At 43.7% G+C, this 22125-nt stretch overlaps 1 gene segment (V, D, J or C); it reads right to left on the reverse strand.

Moving 5' to 3' along the window:
• LOC149128018 (immunoglobulin kappa light chain-like) overlaps positions 1 to 6726 on the reverse strand; it is an 80567-nt gene extending 73841 nt beyond the window's left edge. The window contains 2 exon segments of the V gene segment in view: positions 6262 to 6555; positions 6673 to 6726. Coding sequence covers positions 6262 to 6555; positions 6673 to 6726 — 348 coding nt within the window.
• Positions 6727 to 22125: the final 15399 nt, after the last annotated feature.

The raw sequence follows: 22125 nt of genomic DNA on the forward strand, positions 1-22125 counted from the left end.
CCCACACATTTGGAAGTCGGATAAGGATTCTGTGCTACCCGGCAGCGATGGCGGGCTGATGCATGGACAGAGGTGAGGCCTGGAGAATCACCAGTGAGTGCTCAAAGCATCAGTGTTCCTCCCCTCCCCTCCCCCGGGCTTCCTGGATACAGCTGAGGGCTTCATGACTGGGCAACTTGACCTTGCGTGGTGGAGGCACTCTGACTACAGGTGGACTGGAATTCCCTGTTTCTAGTATCCGCATCTCGAGCACTGTACACCCCAGACCTTTAGACACTCATCACAGAGAAACAAAAACCATTTAAGGTGATGGATATGTTAATTGAGCCGATGTGGTCATTCTTCGACATATACACGTATCAAAGCATCACACTCTGGGGCTGGAGCTCTGGCCAAGTGGGTAAAGCCACCGCCTGCAGGCACCAGTTTGAGTCCCGGCTGCTGCACTTCTGATCCAGCTCTCTGCTGTGGCCTGGGAAAGTAGTAGAAGATGGCCCAAGTCCTGGGCACCTGCACCCACATGCAAGCCCAGGAAGAAGCTCCAGGCTCCTGGCTACGAATTGGCGCAGCCAATAGGAGAGTGAACCAGCAGATGGAAGACCTCTCTCTCTGCCTCTCCTTCTCTCTGTGTGTAACTCTGACTCTCAAGTAAATAATTAAATTTTTAAAAATTAAACAAAAATTCTGCACAATACTCTCCCACCACCCTTTCTAATAGGAAAAAAAAAAAAGAAAACAAACAAACAAACAAACAAAAAAACAAGGCAGCCGGCATCTGGCGTGGTTCTTGTTGTGGCAAAACCCGAGCCCGCAGACCTTGCATGCTGGTTCCCTTGGCTCCCAAAACCTGTGTGCGTAAGTCTCTCGTCTCCTCTTCCTCTTCACATCCATGCTTAATGACTGTGGGATAGAGTAACTGTAAACAACTTTAATTAAATCATACTTCAAGAAAACTGTTTTCTTATTCTCCACTTTATGCTTCTGGTATTGTTGATCTTTAACAATTAAATGGTCTTTGATAATGGACAAAATAAATAAACAAATAAGCATCACACTCTAGCCCTTCAGTACACGCATTGCTTGGGAATCATTCACATTGTTTACAGGGTTATAGTTCAGTTTATAGGAAGCTCCCACTTGTCACACCTGGAGTGGCTTCTCTGCTGCTGTCGGAGTCCAGAGTAGCTCCACACTGTAGACTCCTTTACTGAATCAGGAGAGGCACAGCCACGTCTGCGTTTCTGGGCTGAGGAGGAGGGAAGGGAGTTAGTGTGCAGAGGAGCCTTCGTGGTCCCTTCTACCAAACCTTCCAGGGACCTTCAAGCCTGGCTGCTCTGAGAATCACTCTCAGCTGATGGGGCCCAGGAGGAGCAGCTGGGGCAGCCCAGCCTTACACCTCTGCTTCCCTGAGGGGTATTTGTTAGGGCATGTAGCCCTGTGGGAGGGGTGCCAGTATCATCTAGACAGTAGTAAGTGGCAGCATCTCCAGGCTGCACCCCGCTGATGGTGAGAGTGAACTGTGTCCCAGATCCACTGCCACTAAACCGCGATGGGACCCCAGATTGCAGAGTGAATGCCTTATAGACCAAGAGCTTGGTGGGCTGCACTGGTTTCTGCTGATGCCAGGCTAAGTAGCTACTATGAACGCTCTGACTGACCTGACTGTGCCTCCCAGGAAGGCAGACACGGAGGATGGAGACTGGGTCATCACGACGGCACATCTGACACCTGAGATGGGAAACACACACAAAAAAATAGCCACACTGTTCATCATGCCATAAGAGAATTTCTCTGAAGAGCCAGACAGGACAGATGACCCTGGCTGTGTCAGTCCCTGGAGTTGTTCCTCACCTGGAAGCCAGAGCAGCAGGAGCCCCAGGAGCTGAGCAGGTGCCCTCATGTCCATGCTGGGTCCTGACTGGGACCGACTCCTGCACAGGCTGTGAGCAGCCTGGTCTGCAAGGCAGTGGGCAGGGCTCTGGGGACTTGCAAATCAGCAGGGAATAACACCCAGACTGCGCCACCTGCAGGGCTGCTCATTTCAGTCATTCAGAACAGGTGCAGTGTTCCCAAGTGTCCCAGATCACACCAGGATGGCAGAGATTCCTTTCAGAGTGTGTTTTTCCCCCCTGGACCAAAAACTAGAAGCCACCTCCTGTCCTGTGAATAAGTGTTGTCACTGTGTTTTGTTCAAGATCCATGGGGCATGTTCTTGCAGTCTCTTCATGTAAGAGCCCATCAGCCATAGCGTCCTTCCAGGATGAATGACATCTTATAAAATCATTGCATCTTTGCTTGTGTACATCTCTGAGGTCACATTTGCTTCCTCTTACCTCCAATGTCCTGATGCCCTTGGGGTGTTATCAGTATTCAGAGGGGTCTCAGTATTCAGTAATTTGGTATTTAATATGTGGATGTGAATAAACTATTCAGGTTGCAAGAAAGATGTACTTTGGAGCTGTTAGAAGAAAACATCCTCACATCTTTTGCAGAGGCCCAGAGAATTATTTTTATGACCCAGGTAAAAAACCCTCATATTTCACAGTTTCACTACTGAGAAATATTCCTTAGTAGGGGAGCACAATTATCCCTATGCAGTAACTGTTCTGGTCCTGCCTAACTAAGCTTAACCAGGACCCAGAAGAATTGAACAGTTTAGGTAAAAAGTATAGATCTTCTATAAGAAAAGAAAAAGTGGCATCAACTAGCTCAGGGCACAGTCAATGAGAAGACATTACAAAAGCAGAAAAAAACAATATATAGAGCATCAGTGAGATATATGACAACTTGAAAATCTATCACGCATACAATCATAATCCTGAGAGGAGAAACAGGAAAAGGGAATACCAAAATAAAACACTTGAGGATTTTGGCAGCTAATTTTTAGAATTTAAAGAAATCAATTCACTATCAGTATACATATCAGTATTAGTTCTAGGAAATATGGCTATTTTCTTAGAATTGTACCTATGAAATCATGAAAACTGTACTCTTTATATTAATAGTAGTTAAAAAAACCCTCATACTAAGTTTGAAAACATGTATTCCAATAGCTAAAAGCGTAAGCCCAAGGATTAATCATGTGAACACACGCTTAGTTGTTCCTTTGTCTTGTTTGCAGTTTGCAAACAAGTTTTTAGCAGTTTTCTGCTCTGGAAACTGTTCAGAACATATCTCTAAAGCAAAGACTGTCTCCTACACACACTAGATTCAGTACCACCTAGGGCACTTTGGATTTGAAAGGCAACATACATGGGCTGTAGTCAGAGTCATTCGACCTATAATTGTGCCATCTTAGAGGAAGTCTCAGAACAATTGATGATTGTTCACAACTTCAGTGACCCTGTGATTCCTTAGACTGCTGATACTTCTGTCTGTCCCAAGTAGGGAAAATGTGTGCAGATTCTCACAAGCCCCAACAGGAAAACTGTTGAGAAGGTAACACTGAGTACCACCAGTGTTCCTTGTCTCATGTTTCCACCTCTATCACTATCTACATCTTACAAAATGCCTTATTCAATATCAAGGCACTTTAAAAAAATTTACTTAATTAACTACAAAGGCATAACAATAGAGAGAGGGGTAGAGAGAGAGAAAGAGAGAGAGAGAGAGAGAGAGATCTTTGATGTGCTAGTTCATTCCCCAAATGGCTGCTACAGCTAGGTCTGAATCAGGGCCAGGAGACAGAAATTCAGTAATTCATTTCTGGTCTTGCAAGCACTTGGGCCATCCTCTGTAGTAGCAAGAATACTGGATTTGAAGTGGAATAACCAGGGCTCAATGGGGTACCTGTAATGCTGTGTGCTGGCTTTAACCCATTGTGCTGCAACACCAGCCCCAATGACATGGAAGTTGACCAACAAAGTTGACTCAGAAAAACACAAGAAGAAGTTCACTGACAGGTTCATACACTCAACACCCAGAAACAGACAGCTTAAAAGAATAAGAGGATGTGCTGTTTGAGATTTGATCAATACAAAGTCAAAAAAACAACCAATTTTGCTACTGCTTTTCGCATACGAAAATACATAGGTCCAAGAAGCAAAGGGTAGAAGTTGGAGTAACTCCCAGGAGTTTCACAGCTGCAAAAAATTTGCTTCCTGTCCCCAAATTCCTCATTTTGAGGTGTCTGTTTTAGATGATTTTTTTCAATGCTTATACCAGGGACACAGTGAGGTTTCATTGATCTGCAGGGGCAAAATGTGACTTGGTTACCTTGGAGTACTCTGGCCATTAGAACAGTAGTTGAATAAGAATATCCTCCCCCTGAGAGAGGTGGCTGTGTGAAAATCAAGGGAAACTAGAGCTGCTGCTGCCACCTGTTGGTGAGGAGATGTGTGCCTGAGATTGGGAGATTTCTTGGAGTGCCTTTGTGTTTTTCTACACAGTGCTAAAAGTGAATAGCTGGGTATGGCTCATAAATTGTGACAAATATCATTCCAGTGTGAGATGTTAAGTTATGAGACATTAATAATAGGGCAATCTGGGTGGAGGTATGTGAACATAGTTTGTATCAATTCTGAATTTTTGTTTTATGAATTTGAGACTATCTCGAAATAAAAACTTATAAAAAGGCAGTAGAAAACTTCATGAAAAAATTCAAATAGTTCTGTGTTGTGAGGAGTAAGATATTAGGATCTCCTGAGCAATACAGAAATATGGCTAAAATGTGCTTTATGTAGAAAGGGACATAATTTACAAGTATCACTGTAGCCTTGCTACTAGTTTCATAAATGAGGTCACCCTGTCATATATGTATACACAAATATAATTACCTAATCGTGTCTTATCTGTCCATCATCTATATGTCCATTATCTACTTTCTACCCCCTTTCCTTCCTTTTTAAATCGGTTGTTGATAATGATCAATTAGTAATTCAATCTTTATGTAACAAATGATTGTTGGTGAGCTAGATGATAACAGGTGATATCCCGTTCTGGGGTTGGTAAGAATATTTTTGTGAGGAACTGTAGCAGGAATTGGAGCAGAGCGTTAGGAGGTCGTGATTGTTATCAGAATGGTGAACACAGACACAAGGGTGATATTGGGTGCTGTATGTACAAAGAAATCCAGAACGGCACCAGACTGCTTGTTGGTTGGTTGAACATCACTGCCTTGCCCATCTGCATTGTCGTTTGTGTCTTTTCCCAGAATCCATTTTCCTACAAGGTTCTTGGTCTCGTTTATCTAAGAAAAGATGCTTGTGTGAGAGCTGAAAGTTGACAACAAAGGAGCCCTTTAATGTTCAGTGTTAGTTATGAGACAAAATACGTGCCCCTGAAGACAGCTTCCTGTAACTCCTGGTGTTTCTCGGGGCATCTTGGGCACAATCTGGCTTACATGTGTTTTACGTTATGTATGTTATTTAATGTCATGAAAAATAAAGAAATAAACAGAACGATAACAAAGTAGGAGATTGATTTATCACTAAAAATTCCTATCCATGAAAAGCCCAGGACCTAATGGCCTTGAAGATGAATCCTACCAAACATTTCAAGAGAGACTAATGCCAATCATTTACAAACTCTCCCAAATCTTTTTAAGATTTATTATTTATTTGAAATTCAGAGTTACAGGAGTTCTCACACACATACACACACACGTGCGCGCACATGTACATGGATCTTCCATCTGCTGATTCTCTCCCTGATCACTGAATTGTCAAGTCTGGGCCAGGGAAAGACAGGAGCCAGGAGCTTCTCACAAGTCCCCCATGAGGGTGGCAGCTACACAAGCACTTGGCTCATTTTCTGCTAATTTTCCCTGGCAATTACCATGGAGCTGGGTTGGAAGTGGAGCAACTGCGACATGAATTGGTGCCCGTATGGTATACCAGGGTCATCAGTTGGCCATCACACTGGCCCTACTTCCAAAAGAAAAAAAAAGGGGGGGGGACAATATTTCTAAACTCTTTTTGCTGAGACCAGCACCACCCTGATACCAAAACCAAACAAGGGCCCTAGAAATATCAAACTCAAACTCAAATAATGCCAGAACTCGTTCTCCTTAGGTGCAATGAATGATCTTCACTATCACGTCAGTGGAGACACTGCCATGTCTGTCCTGGGGAATCAGGAGTAGGATAGAGAGTTAGGGTGAGGGAGCCCCTCTCCCTTCTTCTACCAAAATCCTCAATGACCTTCACAGCCTGGCTGCTTCTGAGAATCACGCTCAGCAGACAGAGGCCCCAGGAGCAGGAGCAGGGGCCGCCCAGCCAACACTGTGCTCCTCTGAGGGTTTTATGTTTGGGCTGGTACCACTGTGGTAATAGTATAGACAGTAATAAGTTCCTGCATCTTCAGGCTGCACTCCGCTGATGGTGAGGGTGCAATCAGTCCCAGATCTGCTGCCACTGAACCGAGATGAGACCCCAGATGGCAGAGTGGATGCCTTATAGATTAGGAGGCTGGGAGTTTGTCCGGGTTTTTGCTGATCCCGGGAGAACCTAATGCTGCTAACGCTTGGACTGGCCTGGCAATTGATGGTGACTGTGCTTCCCGCAGATGCAGACACGGAGGATGGAGACTGGACCATCCCGATGGCACATCTGGCACCTGAGATGGGAAACACAAAGAAACCCACACTGTTCATCATGCCGTAAGAGAATTTCTGTGGAGAGCCAGACAGGACAGATCACCCCAGCTGAGTCCATCTCTGGTGTTTTTCCTCACCTAGGAGCCAGAGGGCAGGAGACCCAGGAACTGAGCGGGTGCCCTCACGTCCATGTTTCACTGGCTGTGAGCAGCCTGGTGATAAGTGTTCAGGGCAGTGGGCAGGGCTCTGGGGACATCAAATCAGCAGGTGATACCCCAGGACCAGGCCAGCTGCAGGCTGCCTCATCTCAGCCACTCAGAACAGGTGCAGGGTCCCCAGGTGTCCCAGATCACACCAGGGTGACAGAGATTTCCCTTCAGAGTATGTTTTTCTCCCATGTTGCCAAAAACACAAACAACCTATGCTCTTATAAATAATTTTCTCATTGTATTTCCTTCAAGATCCATTACATAGTTTCTCAGTATTTCTACATGGAAGAGCCCATCAGGTGTGACATACTTGCAGAATCCGCATGACATCTTAGAAAGTCCTTGCATTTTTCTTGTGTCCATGTTTGAGGCCCCAGTATCTTTCTCTTAGCTCTGATTCCTAACTTACCAGCATCCTGAGGGAAAAGTATGCAGCAACTTGGGAATTAATACGTGGATGAGAAGGAACAACTCAAGTTTGGGAAAGATGTGCTTTGGGAGTATTAGAGAAAAAGTCCTCACATCGCATATACAGAGCCCCAGAGAGATATTTTTACCAGCCAAAGTAGAATCCCTCATATTTCATTGTTTCAGTACTGAAAAACTATTCCTTAGTAGACTGAACAAAATTTCCCCCCGGAGTGATCGCTCTTCTGATCCTGTTCAACTGTGCTTATTAGATACAGAATAATCACATAGTTTACATGACAAACAGGTAGCTTCTACAAGACAAGATGAGTGATCTCAACTCTCAAACTTATCCAAAATGGAGGCAGTGAATGAGAAAACATAACAAAACCAGATAAGCAATAGATCTTCAGTAAGGTGTGCAACAGCATGAAAATCTATCATGCATACTACTGGAATCCTGTGAAGAAAATTGGGAAAAGGGACATGAAATAAAATATTTTAAGATATTGACAAAATATTTTATAATTTCAAAAAATCAGTGTAGGGGCCGGCGCTGTGGCACAGTGGGTTAAAGCCCCAGTCTGCAGTGCTGGCATCCCTTATGGGTGCCAGCTTCCTGCTAATGTGCCTGGGAAACCAGCAGAGGATGACCCAAGTGCTTGGCCCTTGCATCCATGTGGGCTACCTCAAAAAAAAACTCCTGGCTCCTGGTTGCAGCCTTTTGGGGAGTAAACCAGTGGATGGAAGCTCTCTCTCTCTCTCACTACCTCTCTCTATAACTCTGACATTCAAATAAATCAATTTTAATAAAAAGATGTCAGTATAATAGTATCACTAACATTATCAGTAGTCAGACTCATTATCAGTGTCAGGCCTGGGAAGTATGGTTATCTACTTAGAATTGTACCTATGACATACATGAAAACTATTCTTTCTATATTAAGAAAAATTAAAAATCTCATACTTTGAAATCATGAATCCTAGTGGCTAAATGCAGAAGCCCGATATTAGTCATGTGGGCATCCCCTTAGCTGCCCCATGTCCTGGTTACGGTTGGCAAGCAACTGTTTAGCCGTGTGGGTGCTGCGGAAGGTCCTGAAGGTGTCTCCAAAATGAAGACTCTCCTACCCACACCAGATTTGACACCCCGTAGGCCACTTTGGCTTTTGACGGCAACATACTTGTATTGCTGTGAGTTAATTTGACCTATAAATGTGCCATCTTTGAGCAAGTCCCAGAACAGACAGTGATTCTGCAGTCAGCCCAGACTTCAGTGGACCATGTGAGCCCCTAGACCGCTGATGCTTATGCCTGCAGCAGGCAGGAAGATGCATGGCAGCTCTCAGAGCCCCAGCAGGAAAACTGCCCTGCACACCTCGGAGTCTGGGGACGGTGCTGGGACCTCTCCCTCAGATAACAAGTCTCCTTTAGAGGTGAGGGCCTGGCTTTCTGTGAAGCCATGGAGGAACTACACAGTGTCTACAGAACAAATGCGCTGTGGCTTCAGCTGTCCTTTGTGAACTGCACATTGTACCGTGCACAGCTGCATTTAATCACCACTTGGAATTAGAATATACCAGCTGTGGGTTAGTGTCCAAAGGCAGAAACGATTGGCACATTTGAGTTTCTCAGACTGTCACAGCACCTGAACTGAGGGAATTTCTCTCTTTACTCTCATCCTACAAGCATACCCGCGTGTCTTTTCTCTTTAGTCACTTGACTGGGAAAGAATAAAATTTGTAGTTTATGCAGCATGTTCTGTCACCTCTCAAGGTAGACACTGACAGCCTTAATTCCAGCTTTAAGGATGGTAAGGATGATCATGTCAGAAGGAAGTGATCTCTGTGGCAGGGCTTCGAGCAGTGTACTGCCAGCCACTCCTTCGAAACAGAGAGATAATCTGAATAGGATATGTATATAAATGTAAACACACACACGCTGATGGAAGCTCACTAAGATATGTCCTAGGGATGAAATAAGTGTAGGGGTTTGGTGGCATTGAACTGGCGTTGACACACGTGACCTGGTCATTTTGGAGTATTCATGCCATTAGACCAGCAGACAGAAAGGAAGATTATTCCACTGACTGAGATGGCCAGTGAACATCAAGGGAAAGTCAGAGAATTGCTGCTGAAACCTGCTGGTAAAGAGGTATATACCTGCGATTTGGAGATTTCTGGGGTGCTTTCATGTTTTATATGCAATGTTAATGGTTAATAGCTATTTATGGTTCATTAATTGTGACAAATATATCATACCAATATGAGATGTTAATAATAGGACAACCTGGGTAGAGGTATAAGGGAACACTTTGTATTAATTCTCAATTTTTGTTTTATGAATTTAAAACTATCCCAACATAAAAATTCATTAAAAGGTAATAGGAAACTCCATGAAAAATATCAAAAAATTCAATCCTGTTAGGAGTAAGAGATACAGATCTCTCTATAGATACAGAAATGTGACTGAAACACGTTTAAGGGAAAGGGAATATAGCCAGGGGAAAAATTTACAAAAAAATCATAGTTTGATACTAGTTTCATAAATGAGAGCACTATCATAAATATATATGCATATATAACTTTATGTAATAGTGTCATGCCCATCCTTCAATCATCTGTCTGTGTATCACCCATCTACTTTAAACCCCTGGTTTATGAATTAGTATATCTACAGTGGTCAATTAGTGATTTGATGCTTAAATCATGTGACAGGGGTCGGCACTGTGGCTCACTTGGTTAATCCTCCACCTGCGGCGCTGGCATCCCATGTGGGCACCAGGTTCTAGTCCCAGTTGCTCCTCTTCCAGTCCAGCTCTCTGCTGTGGCCAGGAGGGCAGTGGAGGATGGCCCAAGTCCCTGCATCTGCATTGGAGACCAGGAAGAAGCACCTGGCTCCTGGCTTCGGATTGGCACAGTGTCGGCTGTAGCGGCCATTTGGGGAGTGAACCAACGGAAGGAACAACTCTCTGTCTCTCTCTCTCACTGTCTATAAATCTACCTGGAAAATAAATTTAAAAAAATTCTGTGACAAAGAATTATTGTCTCTGAGCTACAACATAAATTCATGTCACCTTCTGGGTTAGGTAAGTGTGTTTTTGCAAGGAATTGTATCATAGTGAGCAGAAGCACTATAGGATGTTGTATTTTTTTATGAGAATGCTGAACACAGATACAAGGGTGATATTGGATGCTGGATTTACAAAGAAGGAAACAGGGTCAGATTACTTGTTTTTGTTTAACATCACTATCTTGCCCTTCTACAGTGTCGTTATGAGACAAAATATGTGTGGTTGAAGACAGCTTCTTGTAATTCATGGTATTTCTTGTGGCATCTTGGGTATCAGTTATTTCTGGTGTACCTATGTATTCATCTGTTATTTCTATGTCATGAAAAGTAAAAATAAAAACATGGCAAATAAGAAGACTGAATCAGTGCTAACGAATCCCCATGAAAGAAAAGCCCAGGACCTGATGGTTTTGAAGGTGAATTCTACTCAAAATTTAAAGAAAACTAATACCAATCATTTAAAAGTTCTTCCAGAAAATTGAAGAGGAAAGAATTGTTCTAAACTCTTTTTTTGAGATCAGCATTCCTCTGATACCAAAACCAAACAAGGGCCCCCTAAAGAAAGTTGTAAGTCAGTATCAACATTATCCAACACCTGCCAGATTGACTTTATAAGAAAGACAAAAGTTGGGGTCGGCGCCTTGGCTCACTTGATTAATCCTCTGCCTGTGGCACTGGCATCCCATGTGGGCACCAGGTTCTAGTCCCAGTTGCTCCTCTTCCAGTCCAGCTCTCTGCTGTGGCTCAGGAGGGCACTGGAGGATGGCCCAAGTGCTTAGCCCCTGCACCTGCATGGGAGACCAGGAAGAAGCACCTGGCTTCTGGCTTCGGATGGCACAGCACCAGCCCTAGTGGCTATTCGGGGAGTGAACCAATGGAAGGAAGACCTTTCTGTCTCCCTCTCACTGTCTATAACTCTACCTGTCAAATAAATTAAAAAAAGAAAAATGCAAAAGTATCAAGTATTGATGAGGATGTAGAGAAAACAGAAACCTCTCCTAAACTGTTAGTGGGAATATAAATTATTGTACCCATTATAAAAGGCATAGAGGCTTCTAAAAACACCAAAAATAGAATTCCAGTTTGACCCAGCCAGCTATCTTCTCAGTACATAACCAAAAGATATGAAGTCACTCTTAGTGAGATATCTGCACGAGAGTCAAATAATGGGGTCAACTTATGTCTCCATAAGTGAAGGAATATACAAAGAATGTCATATGCATGCATAATTTAATACTATTCAGTCTTCAAAATAAGAAATTTCTGTCATCTGTAACAACGTGAATGAACTTAAAGAACATTATGCTGAATTAAATAAGCCAGGTTTCTAAGGCGAGGTATCATTTAAAAAAAGGTTTCAGTTAAACATGAGAAATAAATGACAAGTATTTGAAGTTATTGATGTGTAAATTACCCAATGCAAATATTCCACATCATATTTGGTCATTAAACACTCATTAAATGTATAAATGGTCAATATTCTTTTTCAAAAGATTTATTTATTTAATTGAAAGGCAAAGTTACAGAGAGAGAGAAGGAGAGACAGAAAGAGAGAGAGAGGTTCACTCACCAACTGGCCGTAACGGTTGGAGCTACACCAATTCAAAGGCAGGAGACAGGATCTTCCTCTGGGTTTCCCATGAGGGTGCAGGGGCCCAAGGACCTGGGCCATCTTCTACTGCTTTCCCAGGCCATGGCAGAGAGCTGGATCGGAAGTGGAGGAGCCAGGTCTTGAACCGGCACCCATATGGGATGCCGGTGCTTCAGGCCAGGATGTTAATCCGCTATGCTACAGCGCCGGCCCCTAGTATAAAAATTTACTTGGTCACGTGATGAGTAAGAGTTTTCCAATTCTGATCAATCTACTACCTTAAATTTAGTCTAGCAGCTCAGATACTGGTTGGATCCTTGAGTCTCATATGGCAGTGCCTGGATTCAGTGCCCCATTCCAGGTCTTGTGTCCAGCGTCCTGAGAAGGCAGAACCCTGGAAGTAGGAGTCCTAGATTTTGTTCCTCTCTCCTGGCTATGGCTCAGGCTAGTCCCTGCTGCTCTGGGCATTGGGGGATGCATCCAATATACAGAAACTCTTTCTGGTTGTGTTTACCTCTGGCTCTCAAGTAAATAAATAAATAATGTAAAAATCAACAGAATGAAGAATATACATCATATAGTCTTCTGAATAGATGCAGAAAGAACACTTGATAAAATTCAACACCCATTTATGACAAAGATCATGAACAAATAACATAGACAGAATATGCCTTAACATAACATAGTCTATATATAACAAACCCATAATCATATCATATTGAATGGGGAAAACTGAAAGCATTTTGTCTAATATCTGGAACCAGAAAATTGTGTCCACTCTGATCACTTTTATTCAATAAAGCTCTGAATATTTTAGCCAGAAAATTAGGCAACAAAAAAAGACATATGAATGAGAAAAGGGGAAGCTAAATTATCTTTGTTTACAGATGATGCAATTCTATATTTAGAAAATCTAAAGATTCCCCCAAAAATTATTAGAACTAATGAACTATTCAGTTAACTATCAATATACAGAAACAACATACACAAACCAGTAATACTTTCATGCACCAGCAAATAACTTCCTGTGAAATGTTTCATGAGAGCGATCCCATTTATAATAGCTACCAAAAAATACTTTGGGATATATTACTCCAAGCATGTGGAATAATTCATGAATGAGGATTATAAAACACTAACGAATATTATTGAAGAAAGCACACGGAAAAATGGAAAGACTCAAGGTCCATGTTGAGTATTTGGAAGAATTAATATTGAAACATCTATGCTACCCAAAGGGATTTCTGAATTCAACCCAATCCCAAAGCATCAATGTCATTCTTCGTAGAATGGACAATTCTTATTCAAAATTAATATTGAAGCATAAAAGACCCCAAGTAGCCATAGCAATATTGAATGAAGAGAGCAAAACTGGGGCACCATATTACTGAATTTCAAGACATACTAAAATGTTGTTGTAATCAAAATAGTATGGTACTGGAATGAACACAGGCAATAGACCAGCGGAATAGAATTGAGATCCCTGAAAGGAATCCACACCTCTAAAGCCAACTGATCTTTGACAAAGCTTCCAAAAGCACACACTGAAGAAAAAACAATCTCTTCAATACATGATGCTGGAGAAACAGTATATCCATGTGGGAGATGTCAACTTGCCCCTTCCTGTCACCCTATAGAAAAATAAACTCAAAATCCATCAAATACCTAAACCCTTGACTGAAACTTAGAAACTATTACCTGAAAACACTAGGAAAACACTCTAAGACATCGGTATAGGCAATGATTCTCTGAATATAACCCTAAAAGCAGGGGCTGGTGCTGTGGCATAATGGGGTAAGCTGCCACCCGCATTGCCAGCATCCCATAGGGGCACCGGTTCGTGTCCTGGCTGTTCCACTTCCAATTCAGTTCCCTATTAACAAACCTGGGAAAGCAGCGGAAGGTGGCATAAGGGTTTGGTCCCCAGAACCCAGGTGGGAGACCTGGAAGAAGATCTGGACTCCTGGCATAGCCATTGAGGTCAATGGGGGAGTGAACCAGTAGTGGATGGAAGACCTCTCCCTTTCTCTGGCTTTACCTTTCTCTGTAACTCTGTCTTTCAAATTAATCAAATAAATCTTTAAAAAAGTTGAGTTTTCAATTGAGACAAAAGAGTATTGCACCCACCTTTGAAATGTTTCTTTTTCAAAAATGGTTTCTGTATGCTTGTCAAGTGATTTTTATTCAGTTTGTGCCATTTCCTTATCTGTATACTAAGATGATTCAGTGGAGTACTTGGGTTTTATTTGTCATGTATTACTTTTGCAGAGTTCCTGCTAATACTAGAAAGCACAATGAAGTGTATTCTGTGTCCATCCCCTGTCTGTCAAAATTCTGAGTTGAGGAAACAGTAGCTACCCTGGACTGTCATCTGTCAACTGCCTTCAACTTTGCTTGGGAAGTACATTTCCGAACCACTTGTCTGCTGACATTGCCTTCTGAGTTGTTCAGTGAGGAGCCTACCCGTGAGATGTGGAAGTCAGAAGAGGAGGAGTCGAGATTATACATCGGCACCTGCAGGGAGGCACATGCCAGGGGTGAGGACTGGAGAATCACCAGCAGTTCTGAGGGCGGCTGAGAGCATCGGCATCATCAGCACAGCCATGCCAGGTTCAGAGTCAGCTCGGAGCAGGGCAAGGTCAGGAAGCCTACACTTACAGTGTGACCACACCCTGACCTCTGGAGGAGCACCAGAGAACACCCGCTCTCTAGGATCTGCCTGCACGGTGATCACACCCCAGCATTTCAGAGTTATACTTTAGGTCCTAATTTCCCGTCTTAAAAAAATTCCTCCTTGGATTGTCTACAGTGGTTCTTGTTTGGCTGTGTGCGTCTCAGTTGAGCCATAACCCAGACTCCCCAGGTATAATGATCCGTGTCCTTTCCCTGAGAGTGAGGTGGCTGAAGAGTTTACCTGGCCCCTTTGACCTAAACCTTGCACTGACCTTCAAAGCCTAACCACATGTGAGACTCCTGTTCTGCAGATGGAGGCATGAGGAGTAGCAGCTGGGAGCCCAACCTCACACTTCTGCTTTTCTGGTGGCTTATGTTGGAACTGGCAACACGGGGAGTGTAACTGTAACTGTGTGGACAGTTTAAGTTGCAGCATCTTTCGGCTGCAGCCTGCTAATAGTGAGAGAATAATCTGTACTGAAGAAAATGTGGTCAATCACACCGACTGTGCAAGTGCACCTCAATGAATTTTCATGAATACTATTGATAACCCCCACCAAAATCAGTGTACACATGTCATAATGTGACGCCATTTCCTATCAATCTCCTTCTCATTCAGGCTCTATTGATCACTATAGATTAAATTTTCCTTTTCTGTAATGCATATGAATGGACTCAGATAATATGCTCTCTTCTTTGGCTCACTCCTTTTGCAGAGCATAAATGTCTATTAGATTCATTTATATAGCTCTTTGTCCCAATGATGTGTCCCCCTTCATTGCTGAGTATTTAATTGCATGGGAGTGTTACAATTTCTCTATACAGCTGTTGATTCCATTTGGGTTGCTTCCACTGGGGGCATTATGAGTAATACAAATATAAATATTTTTGTACAAGAGTATGCACCAATATGTGATTAATTTTCCTTTGCAAATATATAGAAATTCAATTTTGGGTGTTTTTTAAATTTTTAAGATTTATTTATTTACTTATTTGAAAATCAGAGTTACACAGAGAGGAGGGCAGACAGAGAGAGAGGTCTTTCATCTGATGGTTCACTTCCAGATGGTCACAACTGCCGCTCTGAAGCCAAGAGGTTCTTCCAGGTCTCCCATGTGGGTGCAGGGGCCCAAGGCCTTGGGCCATCTTCTACTGCTTTCCCAGGCCACAGCAGAGAGCTAGGTTGGAAATGAAGCAGCCAGCATGCCGGCACTGCAGGTGGCAGCTTTACCTGCTACACCACAGTGCTGGCCCCTGTTTTTGGGTCTTTCAGCGAAGGGTTTATGACCTTGTCAACATGTTTTCCAGAGTGGTTGTGCCATTTTACATTCACACCAAGAATCATGAGGCTTGTAGATGCTCCAATGACTTGATTTTTTAAGATTTCTCTACTTACATTCAACAATGACCCCAATAGCTAGACTTCATTGTCATATTTTCTTACCATTTTTTTTGCCTTGTTTCTGTGCTTGATATAATTTTTTACATGGAGAACTTATCACTGTTTAAATTATAGTAGAATTTAGTAGAAAGTGAAAGAACAATTACTGGCGATTTAGGGAGGATCCATGAATATCAATCAGTAGGATGTGGGCACAGAGACTGAGTTGCTTGCCACAGCTCCATCTGGGACTTTCCTGGAACAAACTTTGAGTGAGAAGTATGAAGACTGTGTCCCTGTAGTGGCTGATTCCTCCTCATTTCAGCAACATGCACTGATGTCACGTAAATTGATGACCAGAAAGTTAAAGCAAGGGAGAATATTGGCACATAGACACAATGTGTGGCAGGAGAAACTCAGAATAGTTGGCAGGAGTTTTGGAGGCAGGTCCTGGAGCAGCCACGTTCAATGATATTTTAACCTGACGTCCTTTAGGACATGTTCTTGCCACTCGTGGAAGCTGTGCACACTGTGTGCAGAGTCACGGCTGCTCCATGATTCTGATCACCTAGGCCAAAGTCATTTACATTGCTCTTCAGTTTGGGATCACTGTCAAGCATTTGGTATTTGATCATGGACAGATGAGATGAGGATGAGGATGAAGTCCAAGCATTGGGATAAAGACATTTGAATGCTGAGACTTCTAAATCTACCGTGCCCTGCCTGTCATACACAGAGGGATATGGGTGAGACCACCCACTCCTGTGTGTAAGGCAGCTTCCGAGTCTCAGGGATGTTGTGACTAGATAACATAGAATTATCTGTAACAAGTCTCAACATTCAAAAACCCTGAGCTGGGAGAGTAGTGATGTCATCCAGAGGACAATGCAGGGAGTTTGCCCATGCGGCCTAGACAGCTCCAGCCACTGTTTCAGGATATGACATTTAGGAATGTGCCATTTCATAGTGTGTCAAGTTCCAGTGTATTGTTGGAATCCTTGAACAGGTAGTGTTGATTTATTTTTAACTATGAGAGCACCAGCCAGGCCTCAGACACATGTATGGGTATGAGCATCTTTTTTGTGCCTTTCAAGCTTTGATATTTCTTCATATGAAAACATGAGAATTGTAGTAGGTATTGTCTATGTTCCCCAAACATAAAATTATAGTGATGTAGTTTCCTTTGATCATCAGGCCAGCCAAGTAAATATTTTTAAAGAAACTGTGTCATAAGGGTTGAGGGAAGATCAGATGCATACAAGATTAGCAGGTCCATTCCCTCCCTAGAAAGCCTAAGACATGAGCTGTTCAGTTGATTAAAATGGGGACTTGAAAGTCATATCTGTGAAGTGGCAGGTGCTACTGGAGAAAATATCTTTGCTGAATTAGCCCTAAGAACTAGATGTTCTTAGAAAGCACAATGTCACCAGGGAATACCCATAACAGACAGAATCAACAGGTGTGTCAACTCTGTCACCTGATGACTGGTGGGTTGCACCCTGAAGAAAGAGAAGCTGCCTCTCAGAAGTCCTGGGATATCCAGTGAGTGCAACTGACCTGCAAATTCCGGGAGTTTGGTATCTCAGGATTCCTTCTTCCCTGTTATTATGGGATTGGTCCTTGCATTTGTGATCAGGAATATATATGTAGAGATATTTGTTATAAAGCTTTGGTTCATACTATTGAGGGCACTGAGAAGTACCAAGGTCTGCACTTGACACTCTATGGACCCCGCAGAGCTGATGATGTTTTCCAGGGGTGATGCAAGAGGACTCACTAGTGGTCAAAAAGGACCACTGGTGTTCCAGCTCCAGAATCCAGGAAGGAAGAATCCCCTTTTGCTCTGGGGAGGGTCAGCCATATTGCTCTACTTAGTCCAATTTACTGAAAACCACTGCATTACAGAAGACAATCGGATTTACTCCTTCTATCCTTTTAAACTTTAGCTTCCTCACAAGGACAGCCAGACAGTGTTTGACCAGGTATTGGGCATCCAAATAAAACCTGAACACAGATTTAGACCCCTTTGTCTTACATTTCCACCTTAGTGCCAGGCATCCACGCCTGGCTGAGCAGCAGCATCAGCATAAGCATCTGTGTCAGCACCGCTGCCTGGATCCAGGGCACTCAGAGGAGCACTCCTGGGGCAGACCTGGAAGGATGGTGGTGCAGCCTGTGCACACACCTCCTGCTGCCTGTCCTGGGGCCTGGTCTTCAAGGCAGCATGCTGGCAGCAGGCTATCCGGGATCTGGTATTACAGGATCTGCACAAGGAAAGGATTCATGTTTTTGCTTGAATGTTGCGAACTCTATTGATGCCCTGACCATATCTACATTGCTGTATTTCTGCTGACTTCCACTCGTCATGTCTGTGTAACTCTGCATACTTGACAGGTCTCAGGGACTGGACCATCCCTAAATTTAAGAGTTAGCATCTGAGTTCAAGATCAAAGCAACATGTTTTGGGGTAGAGGAAGTGTTGGGCTATGAAATCCACAAAGCCTTTCTGATTGTGGCTTTTTCCCATCATAAACACAATGGATCCATGTATGAGATGGATGTGATGATATGAAAAGAAGAAATGTAAAGTCTAGCAACTTGGGTTCAGACCACAGCCCCAGCACCTGTGGCCCATGTGACTTTGGGCAACCACAGATGCACTCAGGAAAACAGTTCCCTCATCCTTAACATGGAGCCCTAAATAAATCAAGTCTTGGCAAAGAGCTTAATGAGATGATGCCACCTTAAAGTGTGCACATATATTCATACATATAAAGATGGTTACATCTTGCATGCATATGTGTATTTATCAAAATAGTATTTAATGTGCATAATATATTCATGAAGATATTGCCAAATATTCCTAGTAAGGTCATACATTTGAGATGTAATAATATTGTGCTGGTCAACATCAACACCATAATTACTGGTATCCAATCACTCAAGACTAGTGACTTATAATAGTAAATATTGATTTCCAGGTATGGAGATCTTCCTGTGAATGATTTGGCCTATGCAGTCAGGGCTCAGCAGGGCGGCTCTGTTGCAGGGCACTCAACTTGTCTCCACCCACAGACTGTGTGTGACATGGGGGTGAGGCTGCAGCAGAGACCACCCAAGGCCCTGCATTCTCATGACAATCTCAATAAGTGAGCAACATGCCCAAACCAAGCTACAAGGGCAAATGTTAGCTTATACTGTGGAGAATAATCATCTTCTCAGTCTTAAAAATCAAGTCTAGTTTGATTTTCCAATAATTATAAAATAAAGTTGAGAGTTTTTCAACATACGGTGTGAAGTAGAGTTTTTTTTTTTTGTTTTGTTTTTTGTTTTAGCAGCACATATGGTATAAAATCTCTTAACTCGATAAACGTCCCCTGAAGTGTTGCTTCTCTTGCCTTGTTCAAACCACATGTGGACTTCTAAAGCATAGACTCTCATTCAGGGCACCTAAAGTGGGTCTGCAGTTTTACACTGGCAACCTGCCCTCACCGAGTCTGATTATGCAGCTGACTTCTGGCCACAATCTGAGTAGACTGAGTAGACTGGAATGTAGACAAGCTACATTCAAGTTCACGTATTTTTCTGTTATAGTTTTTTTTTTTTTGTTTTGGATTTTATTTATTTATTTGAGAGGCAGAGTAATACAGAGAGAGAGAGAGAGGGATAAACAGAGAGGTCTTCCATCTGCTGGTTCACTCCCCAAATTTCTGCAGTGGCCAGAACTAGGCCAGGCCAAAGCCAGGAGCCAGGAGCTTCTTCCAGGTCTCCCAGGTGGGTGCAGGGGCCCAAGCATTTGGGCCATCTTCTACTGCTTTACCAGGCCGTTAGAAGAAAGCTGGATGGGAAGTGGAGCAACTTGTACCCAAACTGTCGCCCCTACAGAATGCTGATGCTGCAGGCAGAGGCTTAGCCCACTACACCACAGTCACAGTGATGGCCCAGGGATCTCCCACTTCTACCAAATGTTTCCATAACTATTATGTATTCTGCTCTTTAAGAAGCTGTTGTTAGACTCTAATTCCCTCTATTACAACAATTCCCCCTTCAAATTCTTACAGTAGCCTCTCCTTAACTTTATGAAACATGACTGATTATGTAAACCAGATTTCTCAGAGATAATGAATCTTTATTAAAGCAGTCGAGGCATTGCAAAGTCTTTGTTGCTGGGCCTGTGGAGGAGCAAAGAGATGTAGGGTATCAGGAGCCTCCTTGACTACTTCTACTAAAACCTTCTACTAAAACCTTTGTGACCTTCAAGCCTGGCTGCTCTGAGAATCACTCTCAGCAGATGGGGCCCAGGAGCATCAGCTGGGGCAGCCCAGCCTCACACTTCTGCTTTCCTGGGGGTTTATGTTAGGGCTGGTAACATGTTAGTGCTGTGGGTGGAGTACTGTAATACTGTTGAAGTAGTACGTGACAACATCTCCAGGCTGCACGCCGCTGATGGTGAGAGTGAACTGTGTCCCAGATCCACTGCAAATGTAATGTGATGAGACCCCAGGTTGCGATGTGGATCCTACACAGATCGGCACAGGAGATTTTCCAGGTTTCTGCTGATACCAGGCTAAACTACTGCCAATGTTCTGACTGGTCTCCCAAGTCATGGCGGCTGTGCCTCCCACAGTTGCAGCCAGGGAGGATTTAGACTGGGTAATCACGATGGTACCTCTGGCACCTGAGATGGGAAACGTGAAATCAAAGTTCCACACCGTCCATCATATGACAAGAGGACTTAGCTTAACAGTCAGGCAGCAGTGACCACACTGGCTCTGTGAATTCCTGATATTTTTCTTCCTTACCTGGAAGCCAGAGAAGCAGCAAGCTCAGGAGTTGAGCAGAGGCCATGATATCCATGCTGTGTCCTGACTACGACCGACTCCTGCACAGGGTGTGAGCATCCTGGTAATAAGTCCTCAGGCCTGTGGGCAGTGCTTGGAAACATGCAAATCAGCTGGAAGGGGCGGGCTGGTTCCTCTCAGTTACTCAGCACAGGTGCAGTGACCCCTGCTGCCCCAGGTCACAACAAGACAGCACAAACTTGCCTGATAGAGTTTCTCTCTGGAGGTTATTTTTTTAATTTTTGTTTAACAAAAGAAATATTCAATCCAATTCTACAATATAAAAATGGACTTAGGACTAGCTAGAGTCATCTGTCATATGGGGGTTAAGTAGGAAAATACCTGTGTCCATGGAGAATACACAGAAAAGTCTTTGAAAGTGGGCTGTTGTCTGGCGCCACGGCTCACTAGGCTAATCCTCTGCCTGCAGTGCCGGTACCCCGGGTTCTAGTCCCGGTTGGGGCGCTGGTTCTGTCCCGGTTGCTCTTCTTCAAGTCTAGCTCTCTGCTGTGGCCAAGGAAGGCAGTGGAGGATGGCTGAAGTCCCTGCAAATGCATGGGAGACTAGGAGGAAGCAATTGGCTCCTGGCTTTAGATCAGCGCAGCGCACCAGCCATAGAGGCTATATAGGGGGTTAACCAATAGAGGGAAGTCCTTTCTTCTGTCTCTCTCTCTCACTGTGTAACTCTGCCTGAAAACAAACCCTGGCAATCTGCTTCTGGGGAGGCAGCTTCTTCTAGGAACTGGACCTTCCCATCGTCTCCTTCACATGTCACAAATTACTAAAGCTCTCCTTTGAGCAACTTCAGTCGAGCCTGTTGAGTGACACCCCAAGTGAGAAGACCTCTTGTGTCTGCTAACTCCCCTTGTCTGCTGGCTCCCACGCTTTCCTGTCCATCTGCCTTCCACCATGGGTGATGCACCTCCAAGATCCTTGCCAAATGCTGCTCCCAGGAGCTTGGACATGTGAGTCTCTAGAGCTGCGGGCCAAGTACATTTCTGTCCAGCAGCAGTTATTCCATCTGGGGTAATATGCTACAGCAATACACAGTGCATGGACAACGCTCACACTCATGCTTAAGAAAGCGTGCATTCCAGCTCTAGTTCTGATGAGGATTCCCTTTTAAAATTTCAGATCCTGAAAGCAAAACTGCTGATGCAGCCCTGGAGCAGAGGTGTAATACTCTCAAAAGAGTCCAAGAATCAGGGTCCTGAAGAACAAGTTGCATCTTTTGGAACAACTTCAAGAGCTTCTGGATTTCTGTTTCACATGCTAGCCTGTGATGCTAGCATCCCCTGTGGGTGCCAGCTCCTGTCTCGGCAGCTCCTTTTCCATCCAGCTCCCTTCTAATGTGCCTGGGAAAGCAGCAGAAGATGGCCCAAGTGCTTCAGCACCTGCATCCCCATGGAAGACCT

This window comes from Oryctolagus cuniculus, chromosome 2 (genome assembly GCF_051225735.1).
Source record: "Oryctolagus cuniculus isolate XC-2025 breed Fujian yellow rabbit chromosome 2, ASM5122573v1, whole genome shotgun sequence".
In the NCBI taxonomy this organism is placed as follows: domain Eukaryota; kingdom Metazoa; phylum Chordata; class Mammalia; order Lagomorpha; family Leporidae; genus Oryctolagus; species Oryctolagus cuniculus.